The sequence below is a fragment of the Malus domestica genome, chromosome 05 (assembly GCF_042453785.1).
Source record: "Malus domestica chromosome 05, GDT2T_hap1".
NCBI lineage: Eukaryota > Viridiplantae > Streptophyta > Magnoliopsida > Rosales > Rosaceae > Malus > Malus domestica.
Window position 1 is genome coordinate 31,294,117 of NC_091665.1, and position 19,598 is coordinate 31,313,714.

At 36.7% G+C, this 19,598-nt stretch overlaps 2 protein-coding genes, 1 long non-coding RNA gene and 1 pseudogene across 3 annotated transcripts; 3 read left to right on the forward strand and 1 right to left on the reverse strand.

Moving 5' to 3' along the window:
- Positions 1-406: 406 nt before the first annotated feature.
- Positions 407-1,370, forward strand: LOC103428031 (26S proteasome regulatory subunit 4 homolog; annotated as a pseudogene).
- A 1,758-nt stretch (positions 1,371-3,128) lies between these two features.
- On the reverse strand, positions 3,129-12,741 carry LOC139195739 (uncharacterized). The gene is made up of 3 exons (XR_011580622.1): positions 12,566-12,741; positions 12,116-12,242; positions 3,129-3,193 (listed from the first exon to the last, which is right to left on the reverse strand). It is a non-coding gene; the product is annotated as an uncharacterized lncRNA (long non-coding RNA).
- Positions 3,686-11,732, forward strand: LOC108171711 (uncharacterized). Its single transcript, XM_070822569.1, has 11 exons — positions 3,686-3,920; positions 4,592-4,642; positions 5,224-5,274; positions 9,265-9,553; positions 9,637-9,881; positions 9,966-10,169; positions 10,239-10,328; positions 10,557-10,670; positions 10,801-11,160; positions 11,270-11,367; positions 11,450-11,732. The coding sequence occupies exons 4-10, from the start codon at positions 9,268-9,270 to the stop codon at positions 11,345-11,347; spliced, it is 1,377 nt and encodes a 458-aa protein (XP_070678670.1). The 5' UTR covers positions 3,686-3,920; positions 4,592-4,642; positions 5,224-5,274; positions 9,265-9,267; the 3' UTR covers positions 11,348-11,367; positions 11,450-11,732.
- A 2,576-nt stretch (positions 12,742-15,317) lies between the features above and the next one.
- Positions 15,318-19,562, forward strand: LOC103435924 (protein NRT1/ PTR FAMILY 5.2-like). Its single transcript, XM_008374357.3, has 4 exons — positions 15,318-15,456; positions 15,730-15,947; positions 17,762-18,333; positions 18,595-19,562. Exons 1-4 carry the CDS (start codon positions 15,333-15,335, stop codon positions 19,487-19,489), a joined length of 1,809 nt encoding a protein of 602 aa, XP_008372579.1. The 5' UTR covers positions 15,318-15,332; the 3' UTR covers positions 19,490-19,562.
- The last annotated feature ends 36 nt before the right edge of the window (positions 19,563-19,598 follow it).

A 19,598-nucleotide genomic window follows, 5' to 3' on the forward strand; every position in this document is an offset into this window, starting at 1 on the left:
TACTAGCGGCAACAGTTAGGAAATGGAAAGTACTTGTCGCAAATGACCCTAAAGAGCTTGATGAATTGAACTTAGAAGAGTATGCAAACAAAAGGGAAATAAGAATTGACGACACCGCATCATTGAGGCACTTGTTTTTATCTTCGTCACTCGTTTATAAAGAAATATTCTCTTATCAAACAATCTAACATGTTATATTATTATACTGGATCAACCTGAACTAATTTATTAAGTGATTTTTGTTATAGTAAAGGATTAAATAACGCAAACCCATTAGTTTCCATCAAGCAATGCGCCACGTTAAATAATCATCAAGCAATACTAATCAAGTTCAGAATCCCGGCCCCCTTCATATTCATAACACGTACTTTCTTCAAGATGAAGTTGATCCTATATATGGTCAGTGATGAAGGTCGAGAAAGCTCCGTTGGAGTCATACGCTGACATTGGCGGATTGGATGCCCAGATACAGAAATTAAAGAAGCTGTTGAGCTCCCACTGACACATCCCGAGCTATATGAAGACATTGGTATCAGGCCACCTAAGGAAGTCATATTGTATGGAGTGCCAGAAACGAGCAAGATCTCGCTTGCAAAGGCAGTGGCAAACTCAACATCAGCAACTTTCTTGCGTGTTGTTGCTAGTGAGTTGATTCAGAAGTACTTGGGAGATGGTCCAAAATTAGTGAGGGGACTCTTTAGGGTTGCTGATGACCTCTCACCTTCTATCGCCTTCATTGACGAAATTGATGCAGTTGGTGCAAAGAGGTATGAATATATGATGCCCATTCAGGTGGTGAACGTGAAATTCAGAGGAACATGTTGGAGTTACTTAACCAGTTGGATGGTTTTGATTGAAGAGGAGATGTCAAGGTGATTCTGGCAACAAACAGAATTGAAAGCCTTGACCCAGCCTTGCTTCATCCTGGCCGAATAGATAGAAAGTTCAAGCTGATCACAAGAGAAGAACTGAGAGGCATTATGTTGTAGGCGATTGGGTATATTTGAAACTGGTCCCTTATCAGCTGCAGTCACTTGTCCCTCACCGTTATCACAAACTGCAACTTCTATTGTCCTTATGAAATCATTGAGAAGATTGGAGTTGCGGCTTACAAGCTTAAATTGCCAGAGAGAACTAAAATACATGACGTATTTCATGTGAGTTGTCTCAAGAAGCAATTGGCTACTGGTGTGGCTGATGGTGGATTAATGCATGACTCCCCTTCAGCAATCATTGCTAGGAGGATGTACAAGAAAGGCAATGTGGCAGGTGTTCAACTTCTGGTGCAGTGGAATGGGCAAGAAGCAGCAGAGGCATCGTGGGAGGATTTTGATGAATTCAAGGCTCGATTCCTTGATTTTCCAGTTTAAACCTTGTGGACAAGGTTATTTTCTAAAGGAGAAGTATTGTAACGTACTGTGATTGCCCCAATCACAAGTAATAGAATTCTGGGTCAATTTGTAATGTTTTGGGGTTAATGTGTAATTTGATCTTTTGTTAGTAAGTTTGTTTAAGTGCTTCTGTTTGTGCCACGTGGCAGTCACACAGGTGGAAAAGTTGGAAAGGGATCCTCTCCGCATCATTTCCCCAAGGCCACAAATCCGGGCATTTGAAATTTAATCCAACGGCTATAAACAAGGGTCCATTTTAAAAGTTATAATAATTTTAGCCGTTTGATCAAATTTCAAATACCCGAATTTGTGGCATTGGTGGACTTGGTGGAAGGGATCCGGATCCCTTTTACGGAAAAGTTGGCTAGTGCTATTAAACCTTCTCTTTCTTATAACGGTTAGATTTGAAAATACAATATTTTACAACCTAAAAATATATTGTTGTATCTCCTTCCTCTCCCAACTCCATAGCTACTTGCAGCAGGTCAAGGTCGAATTGGTGACTGGAATTGAGCTCTTATTATCACCAAGGATGAGTTTTCCGGGGCTGATATCAAGGCTATATGTACTGAAGCTGGTTTGCTCGCTTTAAGAGAGCGCCGTATAAAGGTGACGCATGCGGACTTCAGACGGCGGATCTAGGATCAGCATTGCAAGAGAAGATATCACTATTGCGCGCTATACATCAGTGGTGGATCCAAGACCTGAACTTTATGCGGTCTGATACAAGTTTTTTAGATAGAAACAAGAAGCGAAGCGTGCAAAGAAATTCAATTTATTCAATAAGACATTTCATTAAACACTTGGTTGGTGGTTTTGTGCACATGTCAACAAATATCGACTTATACGATATCAATCTGATAATTGATATCGAGAGAATTTGTCGAGTGTTGTTAACGCAACATATTGATATATGCCTAGTATGCATTATATCAAGCACTTGGTAGGCACAAAAGTGACATGTCCCAAACATTCGAAAGATCTCAAAAGACTTCACATGTATTTATCCGAAATCTGAGTAGTCCTTAGACCACCTTGATCCCAGTGTACATCCACCTCTACCATACATAATGCATCCAGCCTCCTGAAAATCTTCATAATCTTCACCATGCATGGTTAATCTAGGTCTCTATTTTATAATACATTTTCAATTTTGATAACGTGTTGATGTAGAGTCGTGCGTAAAAATATGAACAACTTTGTAGGACCCGCATCTTCATGAATGGCTAACTATATGATTCCACGAAACTGATATTCCATAAAAAAAAACAAAAAACAAAAAATGACAGTAACATGAGGTTAATTCCAACTTCTAAATTATAATTAATAGCATGTGGCCTATCAAAATTAGGAGGGAAATAGAGACAGGTGGCGAAGGTGATGGTGATTATCTTTGTTTTTCTCCATTTAACTTTTGGTTAATTTTGATTTTGCATGGGAATTATCAAACTTGGGATCGTTTTCCAGATTTTAAGAAAGGTTGCTTGTCAAAAGAGAGGTTCCAAATCTTTCGATAATTTGTAGTTGTGAGTTTGTTCTTGTTAATTTGTTCAATAATTGGGCCTTTTCTTTTGCTTTCTTGTTAAAAGAATTTCATTAGTTTAAGAGGACAAAAGGCCGAACAAGTTAGGGTGGAAAATGAAGTTGGTCAGTCTCTAAAAAATTTAAAAAGTAAAAGTGACTATCAATGTGAAAGGAAAATAAATCTAGATTGTTGGAGCTGAGTTGGCAGGTTATTGGTTAACCATATACTTAACTGACCTGTCCCAGAATTTATAAATAGGTATGAAGAGCTTCGGATCCTGCAAAGGAAATAATCCAATAACTAAGATCAAGTGGTTAACAAAGACTTGCATAATTAAATCGAAAAACTAAAACGAAAGGTGCTCGAAGTTGACCGTATAGCGGGAGCATGGCAAAGGAGAAGGACACAATGAAATTATTTAAGATCAATTCATACAATCTGACTTTGTGCCCTCGAGCGTTCTTATTTCCTTTCTTCTAATCGGAACATTATTAAAATTTAAAAATGCATAAACTGCCAACCGAGGACTTGATGAAATGATTGTGTTATGGTTATGACATGGTACGGTGAACAAAAAAATAGATCATCAGGCAGACATTTTAGTTGGACAGATGTATCAATGGATACTACAAGAAAAAGGCCTTTTTGCGACACGTTTTTTGCGTCAAATTACACTATCGTCGCAAATAAAAGGAAATTAGCGCGGTATTTGTTAGCGCGAAAATATTTGCGACACCACTATAAGTAACGTCGCTAATAATGTCGCAAATAGAAATATATGTCGTCTTAAACATATTGTTTGCGACGCCCCTAACGACGGATAGAGTTTGAGCGGGAACAAATTGGGCGCTTAGGGTATGAGCGCGCGCGCTCCTTTTTTCTTTTTCCCAACGCAGCCTTAGTGCTCTCCCTCAACCGTTTCCGTTTCCTTTTCCTTTTCTCTCAAAGATTCAATCGAAAATTCTGGAGTTGTATCAGAGTTACGGAGCACAATCAGAGTTCAGGTAAGCCACTACAACCATCTCCATCTTCTTTCTTTTTTGATTCCATAAGTCTTGCTAAGTGATTTATAAGGTTTCTGTCAAAGACGCACATATCTGCTAAATGTCTTCCAAAACCTAGGGTCTTTGGCATCCGGGATTGGGATGTCTTTCTTTTTTCCACCCATTCTGCTCAGAATCGGTTTGATCATCTTCCTCAGTACCTTGTTAAATCCCAACCCACGTCTTTGATTGCTAAGTGATTCCATAAGTCTTGCTTAGTTCTCTCCCTCAGCCTTAGTTTTCTCCCTCAACTGTTTCCGGTTCCAATTATTAGTTTGGACTGGACAACGCCTGCGTTCTGGGCTGCAGGTTTTCTTAATATGTTTACAGCACAAACAGAAAATTTTAGTTAAAAACAAACCCTGTTTTCTTAATATGTTTACAGCACAAATAGTAATTGATTTTTAGGGGGATTGTGCTTCTTGATAAATATTTGGTGTCTTTGCAGATACTTTATCTTTAGGGGGATTGTGCTTCTTGATTTTGTACGTGCCTTTATTTTTAATTCGTGGACATCTTGCCCAATTTTTGTTTTTTTTTTTTTTTTGTAATTTTGTTGGCATTTGCAACAATATTTGGCTTCTTCTTCTTCCTTAAAAATATGGTGAATGATTAGAGTGTACCTTTTACAGGCGTTGCTTTTCCATAGATTGGGAAGATCTTGGAGAAGGCCCTCGCACAAGGTAAAGTGGATGATGTAGGATTGTTTTTTTGTGTGCTGACTAAAAGTTTACCTTGGAGTAATCTCTTATTTGTGACACTCCTTGAAATTCTGGATATATTTTCTTTGAGTATCATATGCAAAAGTCAAGTTGCCCAAAGTTCAGAGGATACATTGAATGAAGAATTGGATATGTATTTCGTATTTGCTACCCAAGAATATGACCGTTTGGATTGTTAATTACCCATTCCTAGCTAGTTCATGTGTTAGGTAGGTGAATGATGGGGATTAGTAGTGAGTTTATCTAATTTTTAAGTGATAGTTGATGGCAGACCTAGAGTTTGTCTAATTACCCATTCAACTCATATTATATAAGCCCACCTTTTAAAACTCAATTGCTTCCCTTTATTATTTATTTTTTTAATAACTAGTATTATCATTATGAATGTTGAGATAACTCTGTATGTGTATCGCCTATTCCGAGCTCACACATTATCATGCGTTAATGCATATTCTTTTGTGTTAAAGTAGAATATTGTTTTTGGAATAGTTTGGATTGACAACTTATCTCATATTGCTTAGTGTTTGACATTTCTTTTGTAGTTCAAATATTTTGGATTAACTATAGAGATCAGATCAAGGGTGCTTAGTTCGGTATGTTTTATATCCTCCTTTTAAATAAAATTTTGATTAATTTTACTTACTTTCTTTGTATTATTTTCGGATGACATTAGGTATGGACAAGAGTTGGATAGATTTAAATGACAGGTCATCTGACCAATTTAACTATGGGCTTGAACATTTTTTGGAGTTTGCATTTGATAACAACAAGGGTCATACAAGGATTTATTGTCCTTGCAAAAAATGTTACAATCGGTACTTTGTTACAAGGGAAGTAGCAAAAGCTCATATAATAGTTGATGGGTTTATGCCAAATTATAGAAATTGGATTCATCATGGAGAAACAAACCAACCATTATATTCAGAACAAGGTATTGGGAATAACACTCCATCAGCTTTTGTTGATGATATGTTTGGAATGGTACAAGAGGCATTTGGCCATTCAAATGTGGATCCTAATATGGAGAATGATCAGTCAACAGAAAATGAACACAGTGAGGGGCCAAATGATGAAACTAGAAAGTACTTCAAATTGCTACAAGATGCAGAATGTCCTTTGTATTCGGGGTGTGAAAAGTTTACTAAATTGTCATTCATTGTTCGGCTATTACACATAAAGGTACTTGGTGGATGGACAGACAGTTCAATGACAATCTTGTTAAATTTTCTGAAAGAAGTTTTTCCCAATATAGACGTACCAGACTCTTATAATGATGCTCGAAAGATTACGGAGGACCTGGGCTTCACATACGAGACATGGGATGCATGTCCTAATCATTGTATGTTGTTTAAAAATGAGGATAAGGAGCTTGAATCATGTGGCATCTGCCACACATCCAGATATAAGAAATTTGAAGGCCAAATTAACAATGGTGTGAGTGGGGATAGAAAAATACCTGCTCAACAAGTAAGATATTTTCCATTGAAGCCAAGATTGCAAAGACTTTTTATGTCATCCAAAACTGCTTCGCTTATGAAATGGCATGCTGAGGAACGTATTAATGATGGTGTGCTAAGGCACCCTGCTGATACACCTGCATGGAAAGCTTTTGATGCTAAGTATCCAGATTTTGCTAGTGGAATTCGTAATGTCAGACTTGGTCTAGCATCAGATGGTTTCAGCCCATTTAGAACAATGTTCAAACCTCACAGTACATGGCCTGTTATTCTAATGCCATATAATTTGCCACCATGGATGTGCATGAAGCAACCATTCTATATCTTGTCTATTCTGATAGATGGCCCGCATGGACCTGGTAATAAGATTGATGTATATTTACAACCACTGATTGACGAGTTAAAGGAATTATGGCAAGAAGGTGTACTTACTTATGATGCCTCGATGAATCAAATGTTTAAACTACATGCTACATTACTTTGGACTATCAATGACTTTCCGGCATATGGGAACTTATCAGGGTGGAGCACTAGAGGTGAAAAAGCATGTCCTTGTTGCAATACAAACACTCGGTCTCGTTGGTTAACTTACGGAAGAAAGTATTGTTACACAGGTCACCGTCGATTTTTACCTACAAGTCATAAGTTTCGAAGAGATAAAGTGTCTTTTGATGGCACACGAGAATGGGGACGTGCTCCACAAAAAATTTCAGGTATTGATGTGAAAAGACAGTTGCTAGGAGTACTTACAGAGTATAAGAAAGATGATCTTAGAAAGAGGAAAAGAGATGAAGTTGGGAGTAATAATCATCGATCATTTTGGAAGAAAAAAAGCATATTTTTTGAGTTACCGTATTGGGAGCATAATTTGATTCGTCACAATCTCGATGTCATGCACATTGAAAAGAATTGTTGTGAAAATATCCTTTGGACAATATTGGGTGTTGCTAAAAAAACTAAGGACAATTTGAAAGCTCGACGTGACTTAGAAGAAATGGGCATTAGGAAACCATTGCACCCTCAGCAACGAGGTTCTAATAAGGCATACTTAGCTCCTAGTTGTTTTACTATGACTAAAGACAATAAAGATGTGTTCTTAAAAGTTTTGATGCAAGTAAAGGTTCCAGATGGTTATGCTTCTAATATTTCTCGACATGTACACATGAAGGAGCGGAGTATTTGGGGTCTTAAGAGTCATGATCATCATATATTAATGCAACAATTACTTCCTATAGCAGCACGCAGAGCATTGCCTAAGAATGTTGTTGAAGCATTGATTGAGTTCACTAATTTCTTCAGACAACTTTGCTCGAAAGTGAACGTGCAGTCTGATCTGGAACATATTCAAGAGCGAATTGTGCATACACTTTGCCATTTTGAGAAGATTTTTCCAATGTCTTTCTTTGACGTAATGGAACATTTGCCTATCCATCTAGCTGAGGAAGCATTGGTTGCTGGGGCTGTCCAATTTAGATGGATGTATCCTATTGAGAGGTTAGTAAAATTGTAGTTGTAATTTTTATTACATTAACTACTTTCATTAGATTATATTTTAATTATAATACACATAGGTACTTATTAACACTGAAGTGTTATGTGCGTAATCGTGCGCATCCTGAGGCCTCCATTGCCAAGGGTCGCTTAATGGAAGAATGCATGACTTTTTGTGCCCGATATTTGAATGAAGTAGAAACAAAGCTTACTCGTCCAGCTCGTAATGATGATGGTGGTAGTGACTATGGTCGTCCGCTCACCAAAGGAGTTAAAATACGTCTAGATGAAGTTACATGGACACAAGTACATAGGCACGTGCTAGTCAACACAGATGCTATCACACCATTTCGAAAGTAAGTGAAAGCACAATTATATTTATTACTTTGAATGCTTCTTAATTCACTTCTTTCTGAACAAATCTCATATACACAGCCAACACCTTGAAATACTTGCATTGGAAATGCCTCGTAAAACAAGTCATTATATCAGAAGAGTTCACACTGAGACATTTCACATATGGTTTAAAAATTATGTAAGTACTTACAATCATTAGATCTATAAATTTAATGTAGGCCAATCAAATTAAAATTTTCTTCTCTCTGACTTCTTTATAATAATGATATTATATAGGTTGATACACAGCGGCTAACTAATAATGAAGTATTTTCTGAAGACATCATCACTTTGGCTAATGGTCCTGACCAATTTGCACGAAGATATAAAGGTTATGTCATTAATGGCTCCAAATTTCGTACGAAAGAAAGCGAAAAAAGTAGAACCACTCAAAATTCTGGTGTTGTATCGAAAGCAGACACTATGAGCTATGCTACTGTTAAGGACAAAAGGCCTTGCTCAGGTGATGTCACCTATTATGGAGCGTTGAAAGATGTGGTTGAAATCCGATATACCAATGCCTTGAAATTTGTTTTGTTCAAGTGCGATTGGGTTGATGCAATTGGTGGAATGAAAGAAGATGAGTTTAGATTCACATTAGTGAATTTTAATCATCTGTTATACAAAGATAATGTTGTAGGGGACGAGCCTTTCATTTTAGCACGAGATGCAAAGCAAGTTTGTTACATACAGGATCCAATTGATTCAGATTGGCATGTTGTTGTTAATGTGACTGTAAGAGATATATTTGATATGCGTTCAAAGGATTCTTCCCACACCCCAACAATAGTGCCTCAAGTAGAGCTCTATGCACCCCAACAATTGGATGAAACTGTATTTATGAATGATGAAGATGTTGGCTGGGTCAGGGAAGGAGTGGATGGAGCAACCGTAGACACAAATGTTGAAGAAGTTGATGATCCTCCTGAAAATGAGATGGAAGAATGATTGGCCATATAGTGTATTAGTTAGTGATTATCTTGGAAATTCTTGTTATCAAGTGACACTATTTTGGAAATTCTGATTATATTAGTTACTTTATTACTTCTAATTGACTATGTTTATCAATGCATGTCTTCTTAAAATAGCTTATATATAAATATGTTAGATTAATAATCGTGCACAGGGAGTAGCATTTGATAAGGTACTTGGTAGGTACTCGGTTACATATTATGAATTATTTACATCAATCTTTTATGATGATTCATCGTGTGTGTACTAATTTTTTTAGTGCAACAGAAAATGGCACCAAAGAGGGGAAGAGGCAAAGCAATGGAGGAATTGATTCCCCCATCTCCAATGAGAGCTAAAATGGGTAGGTCACAAGCACGACCATCTCAGCAGTGTGGACAAAGTTCGAGTCAGCCTCGGTTATCTAGGCCATCTCAGCATATCACATTGAATCAAACTCAACAACAGCCACCAATTACAAGGCGCACACAGTCTCAATTAGAGACACAACTACAACAAAATCCATCTGCCTCTAGTTGTGGGGATGAGCCTTTGGCAACTCCATTAAACAAAACAGGTTTGTGCTAAAGGACCATTAATTTTTCTAGTTTTTTATTCAATCATTCAAATTATATTTTGCTTATAATGAATAATTTATAGGTGAAAATCAATCTGAAGGTATTAGGAAGGGTCGAGGAGCTGCTCTTTCTATCTCAGAATGGGGAACTGGAACAAAAGTTCATATTGATTTTGATTCTAAATGGAAGCCAATCAAAGAAAATGCAACCAGGTTTAGTGGACAACTTGGAATTATAGCAAGAAATGGTCAAAGGGTTCCTCTAACATATGTTTCATGGACTGAAATGCCTGATCATGTATTAGATGATATTTGGAAAGAAGTCACGGTAAATAACACTTACAAAATTTACTAATTTTACTCAGATGCACAAGTCTTCATTTCATTAATAGTTATCATCTAATAATTGCAGGATAACACAGATGTCCCTGATGCATATAAATTTCATTGCTTAAAGGTTATTGGCAATAGATGGAGGGATTGGAAGTGTCGGGTTAAGCAAAGATGGTATGACGCATACTTGACCGATGAACAACGATTATCCTTCACTCCTCCTCAAGTCACTACAGATCAATGGAAGACACTAGTAAAGTATTGGGGCCTCCCTAATATAAAGGTAAATTAGGAAAAATTACATTTTAAGTTTATAATAGTGATGAATTATGGTTGCTTTAAACATGTGTAGGAATATTCTGAGGCAAATAAGGCTAATCGTGCACATGGAGGTGCTCCTCATCGGACTGGTCGTACTTCATTTGCTCAATTGAAACATGAGGTCAGAACACTAGTTTTGCAGTGAGTAATAAGTGATAATAATTAACAATAGGACTAATACTAATAGAAGCAGGGGATGTATATATATAAACCATGCTGGAAAACTGGAATGGTATCATTTGTACCAGGTCCAATTTGAATACGGCATGATGGAAATGCTGGAAAGTTTTTATTTTCTCCATTTAACAATTTTCATTACTAACTTGATTAAACATTGTGTGCTTTTAAGATGAGAGAGAAGGGAGAGAAAACGGATCGGTTGAGCATGTTTATAAAAACAAGAACAAAGAAAACAAAGAATGATGACAGAGACCTTTTCGATGAGGAAAGTGGCCACATTATTGTAAGTATCAGTTAGGTTATATATTTTTCACTCAAAGTAAAACTTTGCATATTCACATCGTTTTGATTAGTTGGGTTGTGCATTATTTTTATCTTTTGGTCATTTGAATTGGTTGGGTCATGTTCTGTAGAATCAATTTAATCAATGCTTGGAAGAAAGGGAAGAGCATGAGCAAGACGAGGATTATCGAGAGGAGGTGTTTACTAGAGTTATGGGACCTGATGCATATGGACGTGTTCGCATGTATGGAACAGGTATAACTCCATCTCAAGTGTTTTGTCAAAGTTCAAGATCTTCCAATGTTAATGAGGACACCATACGAGAAGAGGTAGAAAGACAATATAAGACTAAGATAGATGATCTTAAGGCTAAGCATGAATCTGAAATTGAAGATCTCCGATCCAAGTATAGTGAAGTCAGTTCGAAACTCCATCTCGTGATGACTCATATTGGTTTCCATGTTAACACATCACCAAGTGGAAGTGGACAGGTATATACATTCGAATGTGATTTTGTTCTCTTTTCAATTTATTAGAATAAATTAGTGTGAAAATTTGAGCAATTTTGATTTCTATTTGTCGTGTTGGTGTTAAATATAGGCTCCAAATACATCAAGCCATCTACAAGAAACATATGGGAGTAATGAGCAACAACCTCAGTTAGACCCAGAACCATAGAAACAATTGCTTCATAAAAGGTTTGTAAAGAAAACATTATACTAAAGATTAAACTTTTAATTGACACATGTTATTGATGGCTGTGTAATTCTTATTTTTCAGGTTTGCATGGAGATTGTGATGAAGAGTCTTGATCATAATTAAACTCTTGAATATGTTGGAGCATATTTGAAAAAAAAAAATTATGTTCATAACTTTTGAGACGAGATTATTTATATTTGACTCTAGTAGGATTATATGTATTGGGATATGCGGATGGTGTACTTTCTATGTTATTAGGAATTCTAAAAGCATAGTTCTTTTGATTCATATATTATTTTACTTTTGAACTTGGGATGATTGTGAATAAGATTATAAATTGCAAACTAATCTTTCATTGAACAAATATCATTTCCAACCATTTTGTATTTATAACAAAAAAATTGTAGGGATAAAAGCATTTACGACGTGTCAAACATGTCCCAAATATTTTGTTTAATTCCACCATCAAAGCCATTGCGACGCTAACTATTGTGTCGCAAAGCTGTCGTAAAAGAACTTCGCGACGCTTGAAATGTGTCGCAATAAGTTGTGAAAACTTTTGCGACATGGGTTTGTTGCGACGCAATCACAAGTGTCGCATGAGCGTCGTTAAAACGCATAAACGACGCTTTCATGACTTAACACGACGAGTTTTTAGCGTCGTATTTAGCAAGTTTTTTTGTAGTGAGGTGCTCCAGAAGATTAAAGTTAATGCATTTGCACGAAGTATTCATCAGAGGAACTCACGTTGTTTGTTGCCCGAAGCCTGCCAGATTTTGGGCCATCGCAGCATCCATAGTTATCAAGACTAGCTTCATATGGTTCTTCATTCACATGACCTGTGGCTTCCATGCATGCTTTTACAGTTTTACCCCTACACCCATCAATAAACAGAAGAAAACAAGGGAAAGATAGGTTAGGTACACAATTATAAAACACCTCGGTAAAAAAGTAGACAATTATAAACAGAAAACAAGGGAAAGATAGGTTAGGTACAGTTTTACTTGTGCTGCAACATAGGTGAATATGAAACGAGCTACTTAAATTACAGCTTCAAAATATGTTGCGGCACCTAACAAGAAAATTTCTAACTCGTAATTCATTATTCAAGCAAAGGAAGAACAGATAAACCCCAATTTCTAGAGCTTTGAAATCAGCAATCATGTGCTAAAAAAAATAGACCCAAACTATTGATACCTCGCCAAATCATTTGAAAATGAATATCGACGGAGCTTGGATTATGGCCAAGGATCTGGGTGGCTTCGGGGGAATTGTGGGTGATGAAATGGGCTGTTTCTTGGCTGCAAAATGCTGTCACTTTGTCGATGTCTTCTCTCCCCTACAAGCGGAAGCCATGGCAATTAGAGAAGGTTGGTTTGGGCGGTATCTCGGGGATATCAAAACATTTTATTTGAGTCCGACTTGCTTCGGATTGTGGACGCCTTGAAAGATACTTCCACCAACTTGTCCTTGGTTGGCCAGGGTGTCGAAGATATCAAGGCCCTTCTCTCTTCAATATGAAGCTTCATTCACCCATACACGTCACGAAACCAACGGAGTTGCTCACCGACTTGCTCGAATTGGTGTTACTTCTAGTCAATTTAGCGAATGGTAGACTCCCCCCAAGTGTAATCGTTGATTTACTCGTTGAGGATACTTTATCGCCTTAGTTGGCTTTTTGTAATACCTCTATTATATCAATCTGAACTAATTTATTAAGTAATTCTTGTTATAGTAATAGTAACGGATTAAATAACGCAAACCCATGTTTTTAACTAGTTTTGGATAACCCTAATCATATAATTTCTTAGTTTTCATCAAGCAAGGCGCCACATTAATAATCATCAAGCAACACTAATCACATTTCAAAATCACCTTCAGATTCCTAACACTATCATGGTCATCAGCCTCCCAATCCATGACCGCCTCTTCGTTCCATTAGTCCGGCATTACACCAAAAACCCTAGAGGAATCACAAAGCTGAAAAGAATGGGAGTTGGGTTGTGATGCACATCATGATCATGGTCATTGCTTGTTTGTTTGTCCGAAATTAAAAGGCTGTTCAGCATCATCTTCCGGAAAGGCGAAAAATCTTATGCACTTATTTTGTGTGTGGTCTCTATCATTGATTGACACATATTAAGTTTATGACAACAAAGTTAAAATAAACCAAGTTTATTATTACGTGTTAATCAATGATAGAAGTCACATAGATGTCATACACAAAGTCACAAATTTTCATTCTATTGCCACAGTTGGCTTTGATTCCAAGAGCTGAGCATGGATAATGAGATGTTTAAAACATATCATTTATTTTTGGTCAATGAAAACCCTATTAAGATTTTCATGGCGCTAGAAACCACTTTCTCTTGTGAAACTTTTAGTAGTTAGACTGCGGACATATGTTATAGAAGTGAGATCCATATATCTAAAACTCATCTATGCTAACATGTCTTATCTAAAGAAAAAATATGCTTCATATGGGTCAACAACGATTATTCTTTTATTAGTCATGTGATGAGTATTGCAGACACGTAAATTTATGATTGTAGGCTATAAAAATGGATCAACGTCTGCCCACCATACGTTAGATTCTTACTATCATAATGTATCCAGCACCCTCCTGAAAATCTTCAGAATCTTCACCGTGGCTAATCTAGGTCTCTATTTTATAATACATTTCAATTTTGATTACACGTTGATGTGGAGTGATAGATAAAATATGAACAATTTTATAGGATTCGCATCTTCATGAACGGCTTAACTGTATGATTCCACGAAAATGATATTCCATAAAAAACAAAGAATGACAGTAACATGAGGTTAATTCCAACTTCTAAATTACGATTAATAGCATGTGGCCTACCAAAATTAGGACGAAATTACAGACACGTGGCGAAGGTATGATGATTATCTTTGTTTTTCTCCATTTAACTTTTTGGTTAATTTTGATTTTGCATGGGAATTATCAAACTTGGGATCGTTTTCCAGATTTAAAAAATGAGGCTGCTTGTCAAAAGAGAGGTTCCAAATCTTTCGATAATTTGTAGTTGTGAGTTTATTCTTGTTAAGTCGGCCTTCTCTTTTGTTTTCTTGTTTAGGGTTTCATTAGTTTAAAGGACAAAAGGCCTAACATGCTAGAGTTGAAAATGAAGTGGGGCAGTCTAAAGTAACATTCGTTTTTAATCTAACAGCTGATTCATTCACTCGACACAAACAATAATAAATTTAATATCATACATACATTTAAGAAATTAATAATAAATTTAGTATCAAATGTACATTTAAGTAATTTAATTTCTTTGCGTATTTCACACGGTTGATTATGGGTTTGAGTTCTAGCATAGGTGAATCACACTATATTGGCAAGAAAATGATGAATGCCTCAGTGCGTCTTCTCAACCCGCGGAAGAATAGTAGGAGGAATGCGGTCTTAAAGAAATGCCACTAATAGTCAGAAAGAGACTTAGCAAGAATTCGAAAGTTGGGATGGAGCCTTAGCCTTTCACTAATAGATAGAAAGAAGTGTCATAGTTGCTCAACCTAACTATGCAAATATTTACACGAATTTTTTTAGTGTGATGCTGAAATTTTGTCATATAAAAATTAGATTTTTTTTACTAATCGATAAATTGAATTTTTTTTATTGTTGTCTTTAGGATTTTTGTTTTTTTTTCTTTAAAATAATGCTGAATAAGTAATTTTCTGATTCAAGGGAGATTAAATTTTGAGGGACTTATTTGTTAAAAGTAACATTGTATAAGAAATAATTATACATTAAACTATTGCTAGCTGTGACTATCATGTGAAAGGAAAATAAATCTATATGTTGGAGCTGAGTTGGAAGGTTATTGGTTAACCTTATACTTAACCGACCTGTCCCAAATTAACTTTATAAATAGCTATGAGCTGATCACATGACTTTCAAAGCCCCCAAGTCCATATTCATTTCATCAAACACTTGATGGCAAAGGTTGAAGAGAAAGGCTTAGAAGACGATCACACACAAGATGGGACTGTGGATCTCAAAGGTAGGCCAATTTTAAGATCAAATACTGGGAGATGGAGAGCTTGTTCCTTCATTGTAGGTATGTGATAATGTTCATAACTTATATCCTCTTTATATATTCTAAAGCGTCACGTAGCTAGCTATGAGAAAAACTTGCATATCTCTGTTGTATACACATGAGTTTATTTCGCTCCAACCTTCTGTCACTTGACAAGGAGAGAAAGACTCAACAAGTGTGTATGATCACGAGTACGGAGTACATGTAATTTTTTCTCCTGATCTGACAAAACAAAATGATCCTCCATTTCAATGTTTGACCAATCAATATGTGCACGCATGGATGATTTTTCAGGGTATGAAGTGTTTGAGAGGATGGCATACTATGGAATTGCATCAAACTTGGTGATTTATTTGACAACGAAGTTGCATGAAGGCACAGTTACCTCTGCAAACAATGTTACCAACTGGGTTGGCACTGTTTGGATGACACCGCTTTTGGGAGCCTATATTGCAGATGCTTATCTTGGTCGATATTGGACTTTTGTTATTGCTTCAGCCATATATCTTGTGGTACAAAATTAACTCAATCTACAAACATATTATCTCATTTCTCGTGATAGAACTTGCATATGAACCAAATGGTAATTTTTGAACAAATCACACTGTTATGTGATCATGTTTGCTCAACTGTGATCACACATTGGTGAGGTGCAAGCAAACTTTTGTTCTTTCTGAAAAGTGGGGAACGAGATTCGAAACAATATATCATATGCATGAGTACATTATTAACTACTTAAGTTACAAACTCCTAGCGAGCCAACTTTAATTAGTCGTTCATGAGTCTAAAGTCTAATTAAACTTTACTTGATTTGTGTTTTGCTTCATCCCAAGGTTATATCAGTTGAGTTTCATTAGTTGATGATTTCTATAATATGCTTCTTTATGATATATGAACATCTCAAATTTGTTCCTTTCTATAAAAAAAAAATTTGGTTTTGTAACTAGCCAAAGTAGTCTTTGAAATTGGTATAACTCCTCATTTTGGTCCCTAAAGTTTAAAATCGATAGAACTGGTCTATGAGTTTGTCCACCATCAGTCATTTTGATCATTCTATGAAAAATCTTCATTAAATAAGGAAGAAAATGGCAAAAATATCCCCATTTTTTGTCAAGTCATTTTGATCCATTGTTTATTAAGTTGAGGGTATTTTTGTTATTTTGGTCCTTATTTAGCAGCGATGTTTCACAGAATAACCAAAATAATTGACAGTGGAACAAACTCAATGACTAATTCTATCGATTTCAAATCTCAAAAATGAAAGTAAAAAGTTATGTCAATCTCAAAGACTATTTTAATTAAAAAGTTTTTTTTGTAATTTTTTAACAAAAAGACTTTTGGCCATTAGCATAAACAATCACATTAATTGACAACTATTTTGCCATGTTTTTCAAGAAAATGTATTTGTCAGAGCATATTTTGGGAATAATTGGTCGTTTGATCGCACATCTGAAAGGAGGAGGATTGTCTGCCCTCCAAGTTTCGGTGCCCTTCCATGCCCTCCTGTTTTGTGTGGTCACGGTTAAGTCACGTTAATATTTTATATTATTTTTTTATAAAGATAATAAAACAAAAATAAATAATAATATAAAATATTAACGTGGTTTAACCGTGACCACACAATCAGGAGGGCATGGGAGGGCACGGTAACTTGGAGGGCAGACAATCCTCCTCCCATCTGAAAGCTTCCACATGCCCCACCTTGCCTGCTTCTCCAACTCTTTCCTATCTAGTTGTACTGCAAGATAGTACTATTTACACGTTTATTTTACCTGCTTTTGTTAATTTTTTTGTTATTAATTTTCTTCAATTAATCTTATTTGACAACTTAAAAAGTAAAAATAAATGTGTGAATAACACTATCCATATTGTAAAGAGATTAGATGGCAATGAAATTTTCTATTTTAGAAAGTTATGAGATTATAATAATTTTACATATTAAGTGAATTCATAATTTCACAACCATTCCTAAGAGAGGAAACTAAAAGTTTTAGCTTTTCAGTCTATTGTCAAGTTAATCACACACTTTTGCGTATGCAAGTTTAAACGCATGATAGTGCACAATTAGCTTGGCATACTGTCACTATGATGTTTCAATTTTTGATAAGTTTCCCTGCTTCTTTAGCTTTCTCATGTCAAATCAACTAATTGTTAGTCTACTGGTTCTTCTCTTATGAACATTGAAATATATCTCAAGTTTAAATCATCTTCTTCATAGATACGAGATCATATCACGATAACTATTTCTTTAACCATATATGCATTTCCTCATTATTGTAACATATACCAAATTTGGGTCATAATTCTCCTTTTTATTACCGATTAGGGTATGTCCCTGTTAACCCTGGCAGTATCACTACCCGCACTAAGACCACCCTCATGTGCCCAAGGAATCAAATATGAAGATTGCGACAAAAGAGCCTCACCATTCCAAGTGGCCATATTCTATGGTGCACTTTACACAATTGCCATTGGAACTGGTGGGACCAAGCCCAACATCTCCACCATGGGAGCAGATCAGTTTGATGAGTTTGAGCCCAAAGAGAGGATCCAAAAGCTCTCATTTTTCAACTGGTGGATGTTCAGCATCTTCTTTGGGACCCTTTTCTCAAACACCTTCTTGATTTACATACAAGACAAAGTTGGGTGGGCCTTGGGATATGGTCTCCCAACACTTGGCCTTGCAATCTCTGTTGTGGTGTTTTTGTTGGGGACCAAGTTTTACAGGCACAAATTGCCTTCTGGGAGTCCTTTTAGTAGGATAGCTCATGTGCTTGTGGCAGCCATAAGAAAGTGGAGGGTGACAATCCCAGATGACCAAAAGGAGCTTCATGAGTTGAGGTTGGAAGCGTACACAAAGGCTGGGAAATTCAGAATTGACCACTCCACTTCCTTGAGGTATCAATGACGCACCTTTGTTATTCCAGTTGTGATTAATGAATTCTTACCATGCGCATGTCATAATGGGAACTGTTTATTTTCTTAATAACCTTTTAAAGATCGTATAGTCCTTCATATGTATAACATAAATGGATCGAGTCGTGATGAAGATCTTAATTAGCGATATAATCAATAATGTAGTTAGTAAAAATGGTAAAAATAGTCTCATTTTCTGGCATAAAGCCTTAGTGATCACCCCTAGCATTGCGTTAACTGCAGATTTCTTGACAAAGCGGCCGTAAAGAGCGGACCAACCTCGCCGTGGATGTTATGTCCGGTGACACAAGTCGAAGAAACCAAGCAAATGGTCAAAATGATCCCAATTCTAGTAGCAACAATTGTACCAAGCATGATGTTAGCTCAAGGAGGAACATTATTTGTCAAACAAGGCACAACCCTAGACAGAAACATAGGGCCTCATTTCGAGATCCCTCCGGCGTGTCTCTCAGCATTCGTAACAATTTTCATGCTGATAAGCCTCGTGGTGTATGATCGCGTCTTCGTTCCATGGATCCGGCGCTACACGAAGAACCCTAGAGGGATCACATTGCTGCAAAGACTAGGCATTGGCCTTGTGTTGCACGTTTTGATCATGATCACAGCTTGGTTAGCTGAAAGGAAGAGACTGAGTGTCGTAAGAGAACATAAACTATTTGGGCCAAGGGACACACTTCCCCTGACAATTTTCGTTCTCCTCCCTCAGTTTGCTTTGCTGGGAATTGCTGATTCCTTCGTCGAAACGGCTAAGATAGAGCTGTTCTATGACCAAGCACCAGAAGGAATGAAAAGCCTTGGGACTGCATACTTCACTACCAGCTTGGGAATTGGGAGTTTTGTCAGTAGTTTTCTTCTTTCGACAGTTTCAAAGATCACCAAGAAACATGGTCGGGGTTGGATTCTGAATAACCTAAACATCTCTCATTTCGATTACTACTACTTGTTCTTGGCTGCCCTGAGCACTCTCAACTTGCTCTTCTTTCTGCTAGTCGCAAAGTACTTTGTTTATAACGCAGACCCAACAGAATCAAAGGGCAACTTTGCCATGGAAACTTCGCCGAGCAAACCTTTGGCTCCAGCTTCTACCGAAGCCTCAAATGCTTCACTCATAAGCTGATGACATGCTTCATGTCCAAGCTATCATGCTCTCATGTAATATAAATTTGAAGAAAACTTTCACAAGCTTAACAGGCTATTGTCGGGCAGATAACGCAACAGTATTCGAT